Here is a 20,629-nt window from a genome sequence, read left to right as displayed (position 1 = left end):
GTTCCGCAGACACACAGTCTGCAGACACAGATCTGACCCTTGAACCCTTAAACCCCCTGCCAGAGTCCTGGCGGAGGGGTCAGAGGTGAGAGGTGTCCACGCTATAGGGTTTCAGAGACATAGATCCAGTTTGGGTTTGGGGAGGAAGCGGCACTCACTGCTCTTAAGAGGCCGGAAAAAAGACAGAAGGGAAGAGAAGAGGGAGGGGGTGATAGAGGCAGGCGATTAAGACAAAAAGCAACACATTTTCTCTATTATTTTTCCAGAAGAGCCCTGTGATGTATCCTTTACAGAACACGGCCTCGCTCCATTCTTTGCTCGAGAAGGTATGTTGTTCTTGGCCGATGGCTGATACGTCGCCGTGATTTGCTCAAAGCGAAAGAACAAACGGCTTCCCTGCAAGACGGCTCTTGATTTACTCACTGGGCCCTGCTGTCTGTATGTCTGTCTGCTAGAGCTATAAAACGTGCAGGAATGAAGCAGGAGGAGGGGCGAGGGCTGCGCACAAATCACACACCTTACCGATCACCGCAGCCAAAGATATGTCAGTGTAAGTGCTGTGAGCGCTCCATTTGCAAAATCAATCAGGTGGTGTTTTTACAGCCTCTCCCTCCCTCATATCTGTACACCTTCCTCCTCTTCCAGCCATTAACTCCTCCCTTCCCTCGCGCCCACATTCTTCCCCGCATATGGGCGCCCCTCTCAGGTGCGTGCGTGCGTGCATCGGAGGATTGATTGCGTTCATAAAGCCGAGCGGACCTCCCGCAACGGAGGGCCTGCTTGGCAGAGGCTCGGCTTAAATCCTTCATCTTTATGGATTGTGAATCATAGCACAGAGGGTATCCGGGGAATCAAAGTTACCCTCATGACCAAAAAAACACATGGAGACGGGAGCAGGCACGTACGTGCTCCCAACGGAGCAACTCCCGACGAGTTCAAGGCCCGGCCGATGGTGATGACATAGTTAGGACAGGCCTTTTTTTTTCTTTTCTTTAAAATGTTCTCACTGGCAAGATGGCAGACACAGTGTAGCATACTAATGACTTCAACAAACGTAAATTTTTCCACTGCGCAGTGCTGGCTCTGTTTGAAGCGGTCGGTTTTCCACGCTGCAGTAAATGCATCCGTCAGAACGAAACAATGGAGAACACGAGCTTCCTGTTTTCACTTCTCGGGAATTGTATCCAAGTGGAGACTGTGGAGTATGATATGGCAGCACCCAGGTTGATATAATGTTAGCGTCTATTTTTATTTTGGTATCTAGATGTGTCCCAGTATTTACATAGTCGTCATTATATTATACACAGTATTTGCTAACTAACAACAATAGAATATGGCAATTTTATCTGAGAGGAGACTACGGGTAGCAAGAAAATAACAGCACCTTGAAGTGTGATAATACTGCTCCGTCCGCAATGAGATCCATCCGTGTGTTTTTATTTTGGTCATTTCTGTGTTTCTTGTATTTACTTCTCAGGAAGGAAACTCATTTCACCCAAGCGGAGACTGTGGGCGGCAAGAAAATGGATTGTTGTGGAGTGTGATAATACAGCAGAGTGCAGGGTGACATAACGTGTGTGTCTATTTTTGTCACTTCTAGATGTGCTCTCTGTATTTATTTCTCAGTAATGTATTGACCCAAGAGGAGACTACAGGCAGCAAGAAATCAGATCCCTGCAGCAAAGTGACGACAGTGTAAAATCCTACAACATCCATGGTAAGTTAGCATGTGTTTATGCTGGTTATTTCTAGCTGTGTTTATGATATTTACCTCTTGGTAAAGAGAGTCATTTTATCTAAGAGGAGACTGCGGGCAGCATGAAATCGGGCTGTGAGTGTGATAATACTGTAGCATCCAGGGTTGTGTTTCCATCTCTTGATAAAATTGATAAGGAATGGTAAGAAGGAGAAAGCGGCTCCTCTTGTGTGAGGATCTTGTCTCGACTGGCCCTGAAACGCCTCCCAGTGTCATCATCCTCACGGTGTCTGACAGCCTCACGCATCGCATCACATCCCGCACGGCAACAGGTTTTAACCTCATCACGTCCTCGGTTCAATCACGGGGCCAGCTGTCAAGCCCCGTGTGGGTGCTGTGGGAGCAAATGGGGGTCGGGGGCTACTCGCCAAGTCCTGGTCCCTCTTCCTGTTCGGACTGGCCCCTGGTGTCCCCCCTCCATTCTTGCGGTTCAGGTTACACAGCTTCAGGCCCCCCTCCCAGTCCCATGATGCATATCAAATGTAACCTCGGATACACTGAGAGCAGTCTCAACCCCATTAGAGAAAGGCTAGCTCAAGGTGTTTTGTTTTGTTTAAGTTTGGGACAGACTGCTCCAAACGTAGCCAAAAGGCTTTTGTTTTTCCTTTTTTGGAGCATCTGTACAGGGAAGGTGGGGTGTGCCCACACTCTCAGGATGTTGAAGGGGGTGCATGGCTTAAAAACATGAGGAAAGACTGCTCTACAATTATCCAAAAGGTTTTCTATTGGCTTTTTTAGGGTCTGGATTGGCCAGAGAGGGTGGGCCAACTCTGTCGGGATGTTAGAGGTGCGTGACTTAAAAAGTTTGGGACAGACTTCTAAAAGTATCCACAAAGCTTTCGCTTGCCTTTTTTGGGTGTGTGGGGGGGTAGAGAGTGGTATGCCAACTCTGTCGGGATGTTGAAGGGGGTTACTTTGAGTCTCTTTTAAAGGAAAAATACAACAACTTGTGTTTTTTGGACGTTCTTTTGGACAAACTGAAAAAAGAAAACCCCTGAGTGTACTCTGTGTGCGTGTGTGTGCTGCGTGGGTGGCTACTCACTGGCTGCGGTGACGTCAGCGGGCACACTGGCCAGGGCCCCAACCCGGTTGCTGGCTACACACTGGTAGCGGCCTAACGTCACATTGGACAGCGTGGCGATGAACAAGCCTCCGGGCCCCAGCGCCACGCCGAGGTCTCCGTCCACAAGCTGCCGGCCGTTCAGGCGCCAACTGATGGAGGCGGACGCGGGGCGGGCGGCGCAGCGCAGGCTCACGCTGCCTCCGAGCTTCTGCACCACTGAGACGGGCTCCTCGGTGAACTCCGGGACTTCATCTGCGTGATAAATGGGGAGGAATCATTGTTGAGAGACAGTACATCCAAAATACATTCGCCTTGAGATTCAAACATTATTCTGCACCCAAAATACTTTACATTCCTCTATTGCACCACTTTTGTTGTTGTTGTAAAACTCTCACATTTCTACTTCCATTCAAACCCTTTGGGGGACTATGTTTTACATGCTCAAAATTCCCACTTTTCCATTAATTTTTTTTTTAATTAAAAAAATCCAACTGAACTGAATGGAGAAGTTTCCCAAATATAACTCTCTCCGTCCAAAACTCATTCCAACTTCAAAATGTTCACCACATTTTTGACATAGTGCAAAGTATTTTTCAAATTCCCCAGTATTTCATTTTCACCATGATGAAATTCCAAAATTAAATGCTGAATTTGTTTTACAATTTTCATTCCTAATTCTGGAGAGATTTAAACCATTTCAACATCAACATATTCAGTTAATTTAGGATATCTGGGCAACTATTTTTATTTTTTTTTACCTTCCCAAAAATTCATTTTCCATGACAAAATTAATGTAGACATTTTACACGTTTTTCGTCATCCTTCCACATTTCTCAAACAATTCAAACCATTCCAATGTCAAAATATTCATCTTATTCGGAACATCTGGGAAACTACTTTCCACATTTCCAAAATTCCCACAATTCCACATTTTTATTTTTTTCATGAAAAAATTTCAACTCGATGGCGAGATTGTCCAAATTTAACTCATCCTTCCACATTTCTGTACTTATTATTATTCAAACCATTCCAATTCAAATTGAAATGTTCCCACTTTTTTTTTTATATTTGACATTTTCCATGACAAAATTCCCAAATTAATAGGGACATTTTACAAAGGTTACCTAATTCGTCCTCATTCCTCAACTGATTCAAATTTTGCTAACTTCAAACAGTTCAGATGATTTAGGACTAATGAACTATTTTGCACATCCTCCAAATCCCACTTTTTTAGTATTTCACATTTTTCAAGTCAAAATTCCCAAATTTACAATTTACAACACATTTCTCGACCAATTCAATACAATTAATCGTCAAAATCCTCAGCACATTCAATAATTTCTCACATTCCTATATTCAGATTATTATTTTTTTTCCAATTCATTTGACATATTTATATTCTTTCTAAATTCAAAATGTTCAGCTCAGGACATTTGCTTTCCAGTCCAAGGTTATTATTTTTGCTATATGTTAGCATACCTACTGTAGCATTTGAGCAATTCTCATTAGACAAAGTACATAAATACGTGGAAAGATGTACATTTCTCATCAATTACACTTATTTGAGCAATTCTCTTTATATTAGCACTATTAATCAGCATTTTAACAACTTTCCAATCCTCACATTATATATTTAAATTTCATTAAAGTCTATGGAATTCTAGTTGAGGGTCAGCCATTCACCATTGACACGCAATTTCTACAGAAATTGCATTCTCTAGTTTCAAGCAAATTGCTGTTGCAGCTGCTAGACGTGTTAACACAACCAACCTGCCAGTCGGAATATTTTGTCCTTGGCAAGGCTTACGCTGCGCCAGGTGTTAGGAAAAAACCCACGTAAAAAAAAGAAGTCCTTATACTTATAAGATACACAAGACTGTACAGTAATCTAAAGGTCTACTCACCAGCGACTGAAGCGCTGCTCTGAAGGCAACATAGCAGAACTGTGCCCAGAGCGCACAACACGGGGACGCTTCTTTTTCTTATCCATGGAGTCCAGTCGCGTTTTCCAGACATCTTCCATGCACCACCCCTCTGAAGCACACAATAAACACAATCAATCAAGGTACCTTTCAAAACTACACAGAAATAACAATCATGTTCTCATTAAAGGGTACGGGCTAAAGAAGGACTTGTTAAATTATGGTGCAGATTTGGATAAAGGTGTTGGTTCAGAATTTGTTCTGGTAAAATTGTATTTTTGAATGCTAAAATATTTTCAACATTATCTCTCAATTTTTGTAAAATTTGCATATTGGCCTATTATGTTTGATTAGGATATCAAATTCTAGTTATTGACATTAGTTCCTGAACAAATATTGTTTTTAGTGGTCGAATTTGTGCCCAAAATGGTAAAATGTCCAGAAATTGAAAGAATATGCATTAAAGTACTGCATAATGCCGAATGTGCTCTACTCCTTTTATGACTGGTGATCTAATAAATGTGTGACAAAACACACACAAAGGAAGGCATGCATGTGATGCTTCTTTACAAAGTGACATCACCCCATACTGGCCTGGCATGCATATTACACTGATTTATGTCAATTTTGCAGGGGTATTTCTGGACTAAATTATATGAGACTTTACTCTTCTACCACATGTACACAAACAGGCAGCTATTAACTCATGTGAATACCAGCCCTCCATGTTAAAAAGGATATCTGAATTCAACAGCCGTCAATGGCAGTGAATGAGTTAAGGAAACATCTTCAGTGGCAGCCGCACAAATGAAGCCTTTCTTTGCCGACCCCATCTACCTACAGCCCCCTTGCCTTCCTTTACCTCCAGCTCATCAAAGAGGCTCCCTCATTCTGAGGCCTGCTGTAACCCGATGCCTTCATGCTCAGGTGTAACCGATACAGGTAGAGGGTCCCGGGCGGGTGGGGGTTTTGGGGCAGTGAGGGAAAAAAAACAAGAGACTGCATTGACTGGAGATCTAGGGCATATATGTCAAACTCAAGCCCGGGGGCCAAATTTGGCCCACGATGTAATTATATTTGGCCCGCCGGACCATATCAAATGTGTATTAGAGCTGGCCCGCCAGTATATAGCACGTGCACCACTAATATTACAAATCCCAGAATGCTTTGCTAGTGTGTTGGTCCATTAGTCTAGACCGGTGAGCGCCCCTTCCCTTTCTGTTGCTGTCGTTAGCAACTAGGACATTCTTATTTTTTTGGGTTGTTTTGTTGTTGGCCTTTGAAAAAATTATTTATTTTAAAAAGAAAGGCAGTCAGAGATAGATAAATGGAAGATAAAGAGAGAGAGAGAAAAAGTTATCTATTTAAATACTAAACAAGAAAACAAATACCACTGATGTCTTTTATCGCAAATTTGATTCCTCATGTTTTTATAATATTAAAGTTTGTTTATTCCAGATTCAGTGTTTAAGCAAAATGTAAGTTTGTTGTCATATGATAAACTTTAACGCTACCTTTCTGCAGAGAAGGGAAACATGCACATCGCAGTGATTTTTTATTAAATATTGAGTTTGCAGTTTTTTTTTATTTTGGCCCACCGTGAATTTGAGTTTGACACCCTAGATCTAAGGAGTGGGAAAAAGTCAAGTTGCTAACAAATGCTAAGAAAAAACAACAACAGACCTCAGGAAGTTAAGGTAACTAATCCTAAGAAAAATCAACAAGAACAATTTTCCACTAAAATCACCAACAAACCAAAAGAAGTGAAGCTAACTAAGGCTAACGGAGCTTGTGTTACCCTCCAGTTCGACATGTTTCAGCTATGCTAATGCCAATAGTCTGCCTATTAATGGTTAACGCAGAGGGAGCATGCATCTCTTCTCGTCTCTCTCGTTGCTCGCTGCCAAGTTTCCCGAATTCCTTCCTGTCAGGTTAAACTAACAACTTCCCGTCAGGATGACGAGGGTGGTCCCGAGCGTCTCAAACCTCCCTTTCCTGCTGAACTGAACATGTGTAATATTCATACTGGGCTACGGATTTGTCCGCTTATCTGTGGTTAACAATGCCGCCAGGACACAAAATACAAAGGAAGGGTGAGGAAGACGAGCGAAGAAAGAGGATGCAAACTCTGTCAAGTTAAAATGAAGAGCTGATGGAAAAACTGTTGTTAACTAAAGCCAAGAGTCTCTCTCTCTCTCTATCACACACACACGCGCACACAGGACCACACACTGTACGCCATTAATAAGCGCAATATTAGATTAGCGACCACCCTCCAACAGGCAAAAAACAACATGCGGTAATAATCACATCATTTATCCAGCCGACTTTCAATTTTCTTCACACAAATGTTCATTTTCTCTGCGTTTACAAGCCTTTACAGCAATGCAGCTAACTCATTGCTAATGCCACACGGCCAAAAGCAACAAACAGGACTCACATTAGCTTCTTGTCATCTTAGCAGCTGCCCTAGTTTTAAGGTGTCATTTAGTATTATGATTTATTAAACCACTGTCGTAAATACAAAATATTTGTGAAGTGACAAGGTCTAAAGCTAACAAGTCAAGCTAACAAAGGCAAACAAAAACACTCAAAGATTAAAATGAAGTGAACAAATACTGCGACTAAAATCCGTAACAGAACTAAGGAGGCGAAGCTAACAAATGCAAACAAACACCAACAGAACTAAATAAATCAAGCTAACAAACGCTTAAAAAAAAAAAAAAAAAAAAAAAAAAAAACACAAAGACTTCATCCAAACAAATGTTAACCAAAAAAACCAATGGACCAGGAATTCAAGCTACCAAAAACCGCTAAGAGACCTAAAGAAGTCAAGTGAACAAATGCTAACAAAATCAACAACAAACCTAAAGACTCCAAGCCAACACAAACCCCAACAGACCTAAAAATGCCAAGCTCACAAATGCCAGCCAAAACCAACAACAGACCTTAAGACTTTACACTAACAAATGCAAAAAAAAAAAAAAAAAAAAAAAAAAAAGACCTTGAAGAAGTCAAGCTAACTAAACCACTACAAACCTAAAAAAACAAAATAATAAACTAAAAAATGCAAAATAAGAGACGTTTTTGGTATAACATCCTGATATACTCAATTACATTAGCATGGCAACACTAGAGGCTAAAACTAGCAATATGTGATCACTAGTCAACAATTGATGAAATATTTCAAAACTTCTGAGTCCAATGACAACATATTATTGCTTTAATTTGTCAAATATTTGGCATAGTAGCTGCTAGATGCTAACAATAGGGCTGCCAGCTACTCAATTTGTGCTGCTGTAGCTCAAAAGGAAGTTAACATTAGGAAAGTATTTATTTTTTATTTTTTAAAATAAACTTACTAATGCTCAGTTGTCACACAAGAGGTGCGGTACTTCATATATATCAATGTATCACTTGTATTGGCTTTTTATTAGCATGTGCAGGAGTACTGGTAACTAGAAAACAAGATGTCACATCGCCACGATTGGCAAATATTTACCTGTTAGAATGGCGGGCACGTTGAGTAAATAAAATGTAACGTCTCACACACACTACACTTACATTTACTGGCTCGAGGCAGGCCATTTAGTGGCGAGCGCACACGGTAAACAAACAAAATGTCAGCCTGAAGGACTGTGGCTTCTGTGGCCAAAGGCGCGACAGCTGCTCATAAAAAGAGGTGTATATGTGCATCCGGCACCTGTGCCCACTGCAGGCCTACGACCAACTTTTTGCGAAGAAAGGACTGATTTGGTGGGCAAAAAACACCAACAGACCTAAAGAAGTTCCGCTAACAAAGGAGAAAAAAACCTATAGACCAAAATTAAGCTGAAAAATGAACTAAAATCACCAACAGGTCTAAAAAAGTCAAGCTAATTAAAACCACAAACAGACCTAAAGAAGTCAAGTTGTTTAATTTCACAATTGATGGGTGGGCAGGCACTCCAGAGAGCCAACTATCTGTATACGAACCATTCAAAAGTAAATTTTCCATAATATGTCTCCTTTATCACACTGGCGACGAGAAGGGAGGACAGGCCCGACACGAGATGAATGGTTGTTAAAACAGCAGTAATACGTCAGCAGTGCGTAAAAAACCAGCCTCCCCTGGGCCCGCTCTCCATGTGATTCATTAGTCAGCTGGGCCTGGTGTTTGCTTAGCAGATACCGTGCCTCCAGATGAAAAGTTGCCCTGACATCTATGTCCAACTTTTCCATCCAGAAAAAACAAAAAGTCACATACACACAAGACTCCTACACAACAGCATCGAGGCTGACGGAAACCAGAACAGTCACAACCACCCCCGTCCAGCACCAGAAATCCATACGTGGCCATACGCAGCTTTAAAAACTCTTAGTGAGACTTCATATCTTCCAGCTGTGTAAGACTGCAAGGCAAGACAGAGATTCTAAGATAGGTTCAGTCAAGCAAGGAACATATACGCAGCTGCGGCAATACACCACTTTTGCGTAGGATGTTCTGTGTGAAAGGTACAGGGTCAAAGTTGACCCACACATTTCCCGGCTTCTGAGGTAATATCAGAGCTGCAACAGAGGCAGGATGCTGCCCGCGTGCAAGGTTAATCTGCAATGCAGGGACAGCAGCAGACAGTTTAACGTTCACGTCTCTTACCCTGTTGCGTAAGTATCGTCGCCGTTGCCGTCGTCATGGGACTGTTAATGTTTTTGATACGGCTGTTGTTGTGCCCATTGTTCTGCTCAAAGAGCTGTGAAAGGGTCTTCCATTCTGGCTCTGATGAGGTGATTTCCAGGATCTCTGTGTAAAACAGGCTACTATTGTGTGTATACTGTACATGATCTTGGGCTTACATGGCGTGCCTGACAGACAGGAATGATGACGAGGAGCAACAAGCGACGCCTTATATGTCCATGGAATTTGTGGTCACATGACAAGACACCCCCAATACCCGTCCCCAGTACACACCCCACCCCGGTGCTACAGGGCCACTGCCGCCCTTCTCATTGTGGTCCCAGCCGGGCGGATAAATTCATTTTGACAACCTTGCTAATTGGTCAAAACCAGGCAGGAGCCTCCTCCCGGAGTGCTCACATTCCATCTACTTTCTGGCATGAAGACGAGGAGGAGGAGGAAGGGGCCATAGGGAGGACGGGGGGTGCACTTGCTTGTAACTCCTCTCTGTTGAATATTTATCACTCGCCTACATCCCCCTACTTTTACGTCTTCTTAGGCCCCTCCCTCCCTCTGTTTCCTCCCCTTTAGATAAACACATGTGGTGTCAAGTGTGAGGAGTGCCGCGGTTTCAACGGGGCCCGCTCGGCCTCCGCGGCCCACAATGCATAGCTGCGGCGCGGGAGGCCTGTTGCCCCGGGCGACACTAACAGGCAGAACGCACCTTAATAGAGTGGAGAGTCATTGTAAAGCAGTGAGCCGGCGCCCGGACAAAGACCCCCGCGGACCCCTGGAGAAAGGGGAGACGCTGTTCTGAAGGGCTCGGGGAAGAGCTGATGGGCCCCGGTCAATGACCAAAGAGGAGGGGGGGTGGGGAAGGGGGTGAAGATGGAAGGGGGGGCTCAATGACCAAGTGGTAGTGAGTTGAGGGTTTTATGGATTGATGGAGGACGGTGACTCCCATGAACAGAGAGGACGTCAACTGGCAGTCGAGCTATTCAAAGAGAGGCCACAATGTGCAGACATATTTCCACCAAGCTGCTCGCTGGCCTCCAGGGCCCCCGTGCCACGGTTTACGAGGGGGTTTGGGGGGTTGGCTTGGTTGGTGCGGGTCTGCAGTTTGCTTAACAAACATCCAAGAAAGCCAGTCAACAAGTAAACATAAACACGTAGAGGGTTACGTTTCCAAATCAGGTTGCTTTTGTCAGCAGTTGATGCAGAAGCTACCAGCAAATGTTCACACATTTTCAATTTGGTAATTTTAGGCCTACAGATGCATTATCAGAGCCCTAAAGAGGGAATTCTGCAATGCTGGGACACAACAATGTGGAGCGGTATGCCATTAGCCCCTTACACACTGCCCGTTAAAACTCGGCATGTTCCCAGGGAGGCGTCAGCCCCGTAATTTCAGCAGCTGGCCAGAGGTCCCAACGATGTTATGTAGTATTCCATACGGATGCACATAGTGAAAAGCTTGGCTTTTTAACTTAACATGACTTTACTATATTTTTATGTATTTATTTTATTTGTACTTTATTTATAACTTTAACTTGTAACATAAGTTACCATACGTAATACAATGACTGTTTACCTTTGTTCCTTGTGCAGTTCATTGCAAAGAAGTTTGCTATGCAATTTGTATTTTGCAATGCTTTATTTATTGCTTGTATTATTTATACTCTATTATTTGTAAAATATTATACCTTTATTTATTTTTACTTCATTCTCTTTAGCCCATTTGTTTTAAACTGTTTTTTTCTATTTGTCAAAGTGTATCAGACTGAAAAATGTTAAACCGAAACATTTTAATATTTTATTATTGAGCAAACTAACATTTACTACCACATAAACACACTAAATTAGCGAGAATTTGTACCTTTAAGTAACAGTATTGATTCCCATGTACGGCAATCAGTACCGTACCGGTTCAAATGTGAAAGGCACCCATCCACACATAACCACAATACACTGCCAAAGGTAGTAGGAGCTGTAAAAGAGGCAGGGCGACCCCTGTGTGTACCCGGAACAGGGGTATCAATTTTAATACTCGCTCTTCTCATCCTGTTGTGTTAGAATCTAAATGATCACCGTCTTAACTATTCTGATTCTGAGGATTGCCGGCATTTTTCCGCCCACATAAAACTGGGTGATGAGGTTTCAGGTGTAGAATCAAGGCTGTAACAGAGGCGGGAGGATCTGCTACCAGGGCGGGAAGTAATGAGAAAATTCCCAGGCAACAGGTGGAAAAGGACTGGTTCTCGCATGCCATTAAATTGCATACAAAAAGCCATCGAAGCATTGCTAACGAGGCCCCCCCCCCCCCCCCCCCCCTTCTTCATACCCCCACAAACCATCTTTCAAGCTAATAATGAGCAATACGCTGGTCCAAATCCGCAGATCGGTCCCTGCGAACCGACACTAACGAGCTACACGGCGTCTCGAGAGGATTAACCAGGGAGATCTGGAAAGAATTGTAAACTGGCTGGCAGGCTGTGGGGCGGGCGTTCAAATCAATTAGGCGGCATCGGCTTATTTGCATGATTTAGATAACCAAGCCGAATTAACCGCGGCGGGCTAATTACAGCGCGCGCACACACTCACGCATGCATTCCTGCACTCGGCGTGAGACGCTGGCAGGAAGCGGCAGGGCCATGGGAACTGGACGCAATTTTTAAAAAAAGGGATCGAAGCCATTTTCTTATTAGCCATTCGCGTGAGAGGGTGGGAAACAGAATCAACCATGTGAAAAAGGCAACTAATAAGCTAGAGCTAACTAAAATCTTGGATTTAATGTGGGGAAAAGAACAACACATGCCTGTTTATATAGAAAATCAACAAAATTAAATATGGCATAATTCAAGTCATTGCTAGCTTTAGCCAATCAACAAACGTCTAAACGCACATAACCTGTGCTGAGAAAAGTAAATTAAAATGTTCCCCTATTTCTATAGGTTTAATATAATTGAAAAAAAACCCACCTGTTTATGCAAGTAAGACAAAATAAAAGGGTAAAGCAGTCTTTGCTAGCTTAAGTAGATCCACAAACATCTAAATATTCACAAACTGCCGAGAAAGCTAACTGAAGTACATTCCACAAATGCAGTTAGTTTTAATATAATTTCATCAAGACAAAATGACAACACATCTCTGTTTATGCTGTAACATTAACTATGGGAGAAAAAAACTGATTCTCGGAGTGAATGAGGCCTGTGCGCCGCCCGTCAACTGTGCACCCCATATCAGAAACCGCCCCGGTGACATACGTTTCGTCACATTTTGAATAGAGACAGTCAATGCAGGCGTGTAATTGTTTCCCGTGTCCTCAGTAATAGTTAGCATACAAAAAAATATATATATATGACACTCTGGGCTGCTCCGTGTGTGTTGTTTGATGTGTTAAATTGACCGTAACATTGATGCTTACCTTATTAGCATGTCCAACGAGGAATGTATAGGATAGTCACTAAATTAAAAAAAAATACTAATTAAAATTTTGAAAAATATAGCAAGATGTGTCGGAAGCTGATAGGCTTCATCAGCATTCTGTCATCTACTCTTGTAGCGGCTTGGGTGAAAATTACTTTTTTAAACAAAAAGTAGTTGTGAGAAAAATGACAACACTCCATTTCTGTTACAAAATCAACTATGTGAGGAAAAAACCTCAGGGAGAAGAAATGCAAGCTTTTTAGCATCCAAACGCACGTGATTAGAAAGCTAACTAAAATACATATTTTATATATTATAGTTGGTTTTGACATCATTTAATGAAGGGAAAATGACAACAACTCTCCATTTCTGTTACAAAATCAACTATGTGAGGAAAAAAATGAGTGTTGTGGCAAGACGTCGCTAGCTTTCAGCATCCAAAAGCAGAGACTGAGAAAGCTTACTTAATAGCCGCAACTTCGGAGCACTCATCACACAGATGCACTTACATATTTCACGTGGCCACAAGTATACTCCGGCAGCCTGTTTTCTCTGCCCGCGCATACGCGAGCAATCACACACAGTCCCATTAAATGGTAAAAGTATACTCACACAGGCGCACAAATATGCAAACCTCAGGATCTTTCTTGGTTTTTCCCAACACACACACACACACACACACACACACACACACAAACAGCAGCCACTTATATCCAAGATCATCGGGTGGGCAAAATATGGTCCACGGGGCACATAGGGCTCAAGCTGTTCATAAATTTTGATCCATCAAGCATTTACATTAACACAAGTCTTGCAATGTATTGCATAAATTTAGCAACAACAAAAAAAACTGCAAATAAGTCTGGGCTCAAGTAAGAAACAAAACTGAAAGTGGGCATCTTTTTTCTCTCTTTTCAATTAATTAGCTAATTACAATTAAATTATTTTAAAAAAATAGTATGAATTACACCACATACACCTTTAACAATTTTTTCTACCTCATCTACAGTATGAACTAATTGACCTCTGTCCCTTTTAAAATCAAATGTCCTATATCCACTTTATTAGGTACACACAGATACATTTATTTGCATAGATGCAACTTCCACTACTTGTGTGTTCCTACATTGTAAAGAATGACGAAAGAAAGTAAGGAGGAGGAGGAAGGGGGGAAGGGGGGTCGGGTGGGGGGGACTTTCTTGCAGACTGAATGGAACCAATTATAAATCAAGAGCAATTTCTGCCTATTATTCAGCAGGATCCCAGGGAGGGATCCGCCACCTGGCTCGGCAACTCTCTGCGGGGGTACACGGGAAGGGGGGAAAGGAGGAGAAGAGGGAGCAGGCTCAAATGTTATATGAAAACCAGACATTGGGATCTTGAGATAAGACCTGGTCATAAAGTCACAAGACTCTTATAGGAAAAGCAGAAAGAGGAGAAGACGGGAAATTGAAGAGAGAGCTTCCTGAGAGGAGAAGCAGCTGGACCAGGATCCCCCCCCCAAAAGCATAGCCGCCCTGTCACTCACAACCATGGTTGTGTTTTCCTCCTGGATAGAAGGGATGGTGCAAGAACTCAAATACAGTACGGTTCTTATTGTACCCGATTTAAATTTGACATATTATGGAAAAGTGACTTTAATGGCTTGTATGCAATTAGTTGGGTCCCATACATAGTTTCTCAACCATTAAAAATGGCAGCTAGGGTGGGCCAAAGCACAGATTAGCTTCTGATATCAGCACATATTAATTTTCGGCTAAGTTGTGGCGGGTGCTGTATGTTTGGCGATGTGTCCGTGCGCCACATACACACAGTGTAACGCAGGAAGTGCTGCCTCAAAGAGTGCTCTCGTTTTCTTTACTCACTTTTTATGGTCTCTGGTTACACAAACACACACGCACACACACCTGGAAATTGAAATTGGTTTGAAATTGTGAACCAAATCTCTTTAAACCTTTAGTAACTCTACAGGCAATGTTGTAGGTACAATTTGAACATTCTTAAGTGCAGCGCAAGGCTGCGTGTTTGCCAATTTGCCAGACCAGTGTACACCAAGCCTTACTTTCTGGAATAAGTGTGGCACCTTCAAAAAAAAAAAAGCCCCCAAAGAAGCAAATTGAACAAGTATTAATTTGAGGTACGCCAAGGTCTCGCCCAATGCGTTGGCATCTTGCATCGCCGGGCCATCTTTCAAAATACAGTAAACAGAAAAATCTAAAGAAAAAGCAAAACATGCACCAAGAATGAATGCTCTGGGGCTTGCCAAGCCGATGTCTCGCTCTCACGCTTGATGCTGGCCGGCTGACCGGAGAGCGCAGCGGAAAATTCCAGCTCTTGATAACCCTGAAGGGTGGGCGGGTGTACAAGCGTTCGTCTGACTGCCGATTTATCGGCTTGAATCAGGCCCTGCCAGTCTACATGTGATTATCGGTTAACGTCCTTGGAATGCTGCCCGGGTTCCCAGGGCGGGAAATCTGATATTCCGGCATTTTTTTAACACAATAATTCATCCAGATGACGAGGTTAAACAAATGTGTGTGAATGAGCTATTAGCGCGTCGCTAACAACACTCTGTAATCTCTGTCCAAACATCTACTTTACACAGACATACAAACACACACACACACACACACACACACTCACTCACTCCTATTGGAGTGGATCAGTGAGCAAACAAGCACTTACACTTCACAACGTGTGTGTTTGCAATTGTGTGCAAGAGGGTAAACTTCATTAGACCACAGGTTCTCAAACTTTTTGGGTCCAGGGACCTTTCACAGGGGATATTTTCCCCCCCCCCCAAGGATCCTTTCATAATCTTAACACTAATTAAAGAGAACTTCCAAGTGTTATGCTTCCATGACAAAGGGATTAAACCTATTTTGGGGGAAAAAAAGAAAGCCATAATATAAAAAAGAAATTTTTTTGGGAGGGGGGAGAAATTTTTTTTTTTAAAAAAGAATAAAGTTGTATGTTTGCAAGAACGAAGATGTATTTTGTCAGGATTACAAATCTTAATTTTAGGAGATTTATGATTCCTATTTTTCCACGATAAAGTCGTACCATCATGATATTAAAGTTCAAGTTTAGCGAGGGAAGAAAGTCATACTTTAACAACTTACAAAACATGACTTTATTCTCGTAATATTATGCCTATTATTCCGGAAATATTTATTTTTTATTTAAAAAAAAAAAAAAAAAAAAACAGTAGACACCCGCATATTCACGTCTATCCCAAATTCACCATTTCACACATTTTAGGGGAGAAACTATCCAACATTATTTGCGGAAACACCCACTAAATTGCAGTTTTTTTCCATGGTCAGTATAAGGCAGTGTCAGTTATTTGCAAATTTTTGCTATTCGCAGTTAGGCTTTGATGCTGTCCCCCATAAAAAAAATATGCCTTTTGTTCTCAGAAAAAAAAAAAAAAAAAAAAAAAGACATTATTCAAGCAGGGATGTCAGATTTATGTAATGATACGTAACAATCATATCAGAGCTTGTAATTGGCCCTAAGATGAGGTACTGCGAAGTGATTGATTTATGAAGTATTATATGCTTTTTAAAAAAATATCAGTCAATAAATTATTTTGCGGACCCTCAAGATATGGTTCGTGGACCCCAGTTTGAGAACCCCGCCGTCATCCAATTGGCAGCCGATTAACTTAAATGCATGGGAAAAAGCCGCTAAGAGGCACCTGAAGCGGAAAGGGATTTTTTTCCCGCTTGATGGCGGCAGAAGTCCCCCTCCTCTCTCTCTCTTTTTTTTTTTTTTTTTTTGTAACCGTCGCATTCCACCCTCTCAATGCAGTCCTGGCTGACAGCGAGGATCAGGAGTGGAGGTGGGGGGAGAGGTATGAAGCCGCCCAGACCGAGGCCACCTGCTTGCCCAGGTGTCCTTCTATGGATGGACAGAGAAGCCCAGCTACCGTCTGTCAATCAGTCCTGACAGACTCAAGAGGGGCCACAATAAATACAGTATAAGGAAGTACAGCTCACATTTGATCACATTTTACTGTAAAACTAAGCTAAAGGGTACATATTGTGGAAAATTAAATTTTTTAATGGCTTCTATACAAATGGTTGGGTCTCTGGAATGCCTGCCCACCGATCAAGTGTGAAATCAAACAACCGAGTACATCTTTTTGTTTGCTTAGTACTTCTGAAAATGTGTCCACGAGCGAGCCATTCTGCACTTCCGCGCCACTGTGACATAACAGTGGGGCAAGCTTACATGACAGTCTCCACACACTGTATTTCTCCGCCCATGATTTGGCGGCAAGGCTGGGCCAATATCCAGAGTCACTTTTCAGCAATAACCAGACTACACTTTATCAAAGGTAAAAACAATAAAACAAAAATCTTTAACAGATTTATAGTTTGACTCCACCCCCCACCACCACCCCAAGTTAAACATGCACATTACATTAACCCATTAACATTTTTGGTGAACCAAGAAGGCAGATCTTTGATGCAGCTTTTGTATTTTGCAAGTGATTCTTATTTAACAGAAACTAGAGCTCCGTTCCGACTCTTTCTATTTGTTCCTGTCCAGAAGGACCACACAGGTGAGGCCCGAGCAGAGATCCCCGACCGGCCTGATTGGACGCCCCAAAAAGCACCGAAACCGTCTGTTATGGCTCCACGAGCATCCCGCTGTCACAGATGAAAGCGTGCCCTCAAGGAAGGAGTTTTCTTTCTTCCACTTCTCTTTTGTCAACAATGTTACACCCTCTACAACAGGGGTGGGCAACCTAGAGCCCGTGGACTTTATACCATGCAAAGCAAAACTGAAAACAATTAAAACTTCAAAGGAAGTGTCATGAAAAGCCCCAAAAGGTATAAAAAAAAAATGCTCATGATATACAATACTGCATCTACAACAGTGATTCTCAACAGGTGGGTCGGGATCCAAACGTGGGTCACAGACAGGTAGTAAAAAATTACAGGGGCTCCCTGGTTTATGACGATACCAAGATAAGACACTGTATTTCGTTTGTTTTATATTCATAGTTGTAAGACTTTTTACACTTAAAAATGCGCCATGATAATTAAGAAACTGCTAACAGTTGGTACTGGTATGCTAACATACAGAGAGATAGCAACATAGGTACAAAAAAACAAACAAACACCAAGACGCATTGATAACAGTCTTACATGTCTTTATAACTGCAATAAGCGCATTATATTATGGGCCAGTGGCACTTAGGTCACCCTTCGCTTGTTGCTCGTTGGAGGTCTAAAATACCTTACTTGATCATTTGCTTTAGGTTTTAATCATTATTTTTTGTGTTGAACTGATTAGTTGACTAAACATTCACATCGACGTTTAATATTTGAAGTCGACTAATCGTAAATCGTGTGTTTTTGACATCTTGTCTTCCAATTGGCCAATTTACACAGGACTTTCTACTACACTCGACTGTCTGCGGGCGTTGCCGGACTAGAACACTCTGTGACAGTTTTCATACACCCGTGTGGGTCTGAGAGTACGAAAATAAGCTGGTTGTGGATGAGAATAGCGGTTAGCCTCGCTAGCTTCGGCTATTGCGATCGTGGCTAGTCTTAAAATATTCATACCAGCTACACCATGGAACAATGAGACAGCGGTGCAAAGTGAAGCTTCGTCGCCAAAGGTTCACTTGCAAGATATGCAAGTCTATCCTCAAGTGAGATAGAAACAGTGAAACATATTTTTTTTTTTTTTTTTTTTTAGCCGAGCCACAATGTCCCATCTTACAACACACTCTTATAACATACAATGGAAAACAAGATGTATTTTGAATCATTTGTTTTTATTTGTTTCTATATCAGTCCGTCAAAATATGTCATTACTTGAAACCGGCCAGTGTAGCAAAACATTTTTTTATTTTGCTGAAAAATGACATCATGATTTGCACATTCGTGTTTAATGTGTTTTGATCAATGGGGCTGATAAACAGGCAGAATTTCAGAAGTGCAATCACTTAGTTCAACTTGGTCTCACCGCTTGTCAGAAGTGATCAAGAAGAACACAAAGCGCCTCCCTTTGCGCCCTAATGAGGGCGCAAAGGGGTGAGCTGGTGCTTATCCCAGCTGACTTCGGGGCTGGGCTGGGCTGGGCTGGTCGCCGGTCGATCGCAGGGCACATATTCACAAACAAGCCTTCACACTCACATTCACACCCATGATCAATGTACAAGTCTTCAATCTTAAATCCTACTCTCAATTAGACAGCTTCTCGACTTTTAATCCAAGTGTCATTGATGTCTGTCATTAAGAAGCAATGACAGCGTGCAAGGGATGCTACAAAACACATCATCATCATCCATTCGCTGGACACCACGTGACCCAGGGGGCATTGTTATGATTGGCCAGCATCAAAACGGAGTCAAGTATATGCACACACTCATACAGCACATGCCAGAAACCTCCTCTCAATCTCTGCAGGGGAATGCTGCGTTCAATGCACGCAGGGACAAAACACTTCTCCACATAGGTCTACCAGTCATTGTTGCTGCGGGGGTACGTAAACCTAGCACAGCAAAAACGTGTGCGTGTGTTAGTGTGTGTGTTCCCCCAATGGTGGAAACTACATAGGCTGCGGCCTGCACAACGTACAAAAGCGCGAGTATAGCGTAAAAACACGATGAGCAGTCACAAAAAGCACACGCGACGTGCTAACTTTCAAGTCCAAAACACGCTGAAACGGGTTAAAAGTGCCAAATGTAGAGCGAAAATCTAACATGGGCCAACAAAGTCGTCACGTAGCGCGTCCAAAAGCCAAATTTATATTTTGGAAAAGCGCAAAAGGCGCATTTGAGGCACATAAAAAATACATTTTGTGCAGTTTTCCCTAAATCTCCATTGATAATGGTGCACTCGTACGGTTAAAAACTACACAAATGCTATCACGCTAACAAGCGTGACCAAGTAGTAACACGCAAAACATCACTTTTTGAGTTACGCACAACTTTTGTTACCATTTAACGTGTATTTTAATTCAAAGCGAGTAGCGTGAAGGATCCAAACTCACCGAAACTGCTCGATTTAGCGCTTGCACCTTTTTTTCCCCTCCTCAGCAAAGCAATCTTCTGCTCGACTTTTTTTATGTGGAGTCCTCCTCTGCAACAACAAGAAAAACAAGACGGGGGAAAAAAGTGTTCTTCTCCTTCTTCTTCTCGTGTTGTTGTGTTTTTTTTGTTTTTTTTTTTTAATTTACTGCGGCGACATTTTCTCTGCGTGCTCCCCAGAAAACGTTTCTCACACTGAAAGGAGGTTTTTGGATGACTGAGCTCTCAAACAATTCTTCCCCCCATCCCTCCTACTTTTTTTTTTTTTTTTTTTTTTGGTGACGCCTTCCCAGTCCTCCCATTTCCCAAAGTAGGAGGAGGGACCTTAACAATGCGGGGACTGGACCCCCCTCCCCCCCAAAAAATAAACCACACCACATAACAGTTCTACTGCTCTACCAACCGCTAACTAAAACCAAGCAATCCAATTTACTGTTTAATGGTGTTTATTTTTCAAGTGTAAACCGCTCATTCCCGAGACTACGGTGTCCTCGAAGGTGGCAAAAAGGACATACCCCCACCACTCCTGTTGCTTCTTCCCTCCCCCTGATTTGGTATGCGCAGAATTTGTAATGACCCCCCACACGCCCCCCTTTGAGGCTCGCAGGCCCTCCAGTGCAGCTGTGCTGTTGTGGGTCAGGTTTTTTGAACTGTACAATACACACACACACACACACACTTTTATACTATGCCGATCACAGCCTCCCCGCTAACCTCACTTCCTTCTTTAGTAATTCTCCCTTTTACTCAGCAC

At 42.5% G+C, this 20,629-nt stretch overlaps 1 protein-coding gene and 1 long non-coding RNA gene across 3 annotated transcripts in view; one reads left to right on the top strand and one right to left on the bottom strand.

The window, feature by feature from the left end:
• The window catches only part of boc (BOC cell adhesion associated, oncogene regulated), a 32,767-nt gene extending 12,692 nt beyond the window's left edge, over nucleotides 1-20,075 (bottom strand). For both annotated transcript variants that reach the window (XM_061666333.1, XM_061666334.1), the window contains exons 1-3: nucleotides 19,839-20,075; nucleotides 4,724-4,853; nucleotides 2,799-3,071 (exon numbers count right to left, since the gene is read on the bottom strand). In XM_061666333.1, the coding sequence (XP_061522317.1) occupies nucleotides 2,799-3,071; nucleotides 4,724-4,835 (385 nt within the window). In that variant the 5' untranslated portion in view covers nucleotides 4,836-4,853; nucleotides 19,839-20,075. The remainder of the gene's footprint in view (nucleotides 1-2,798; nucleotides 3,072-4,723; nucleotides 4,854-19,838) is intronic.
• On the top strand, nucleotides 274-4,126 carry LOC133396452 (uncharacterized). The gene is made up of 3 exons (XR_009767367.1): nucleotides 274-326; nucleotides 1,627-1,717; nucleotides 2,817-4,126. It is a non-coding gene; the product is annotated as an uncharacterized LOC133396452 (long non-coding RNA).
• Nucleotides 20,076-20,629: the final 554 nt, after the last annotated feature.

Source organism: Phycodurus eques, chromosome 21 (assembly GCF_024500275.1).
Source record: "Phycodurus eques isolate BA_2022a chromosome 21, UOR_Pequ_1.1, whole genome shotgun sequence".
In the NCBI taxonomy this organism is placed as follows: Eukaryota; Metazoa; Chordata; class Actinopteri; order Syngnathiformes; family Syngnathidae; genus Phycodurus; species Phycodurus eques.
This window is presented reverse-complemented; position numbering and strand designations above follow the sequence as displayed.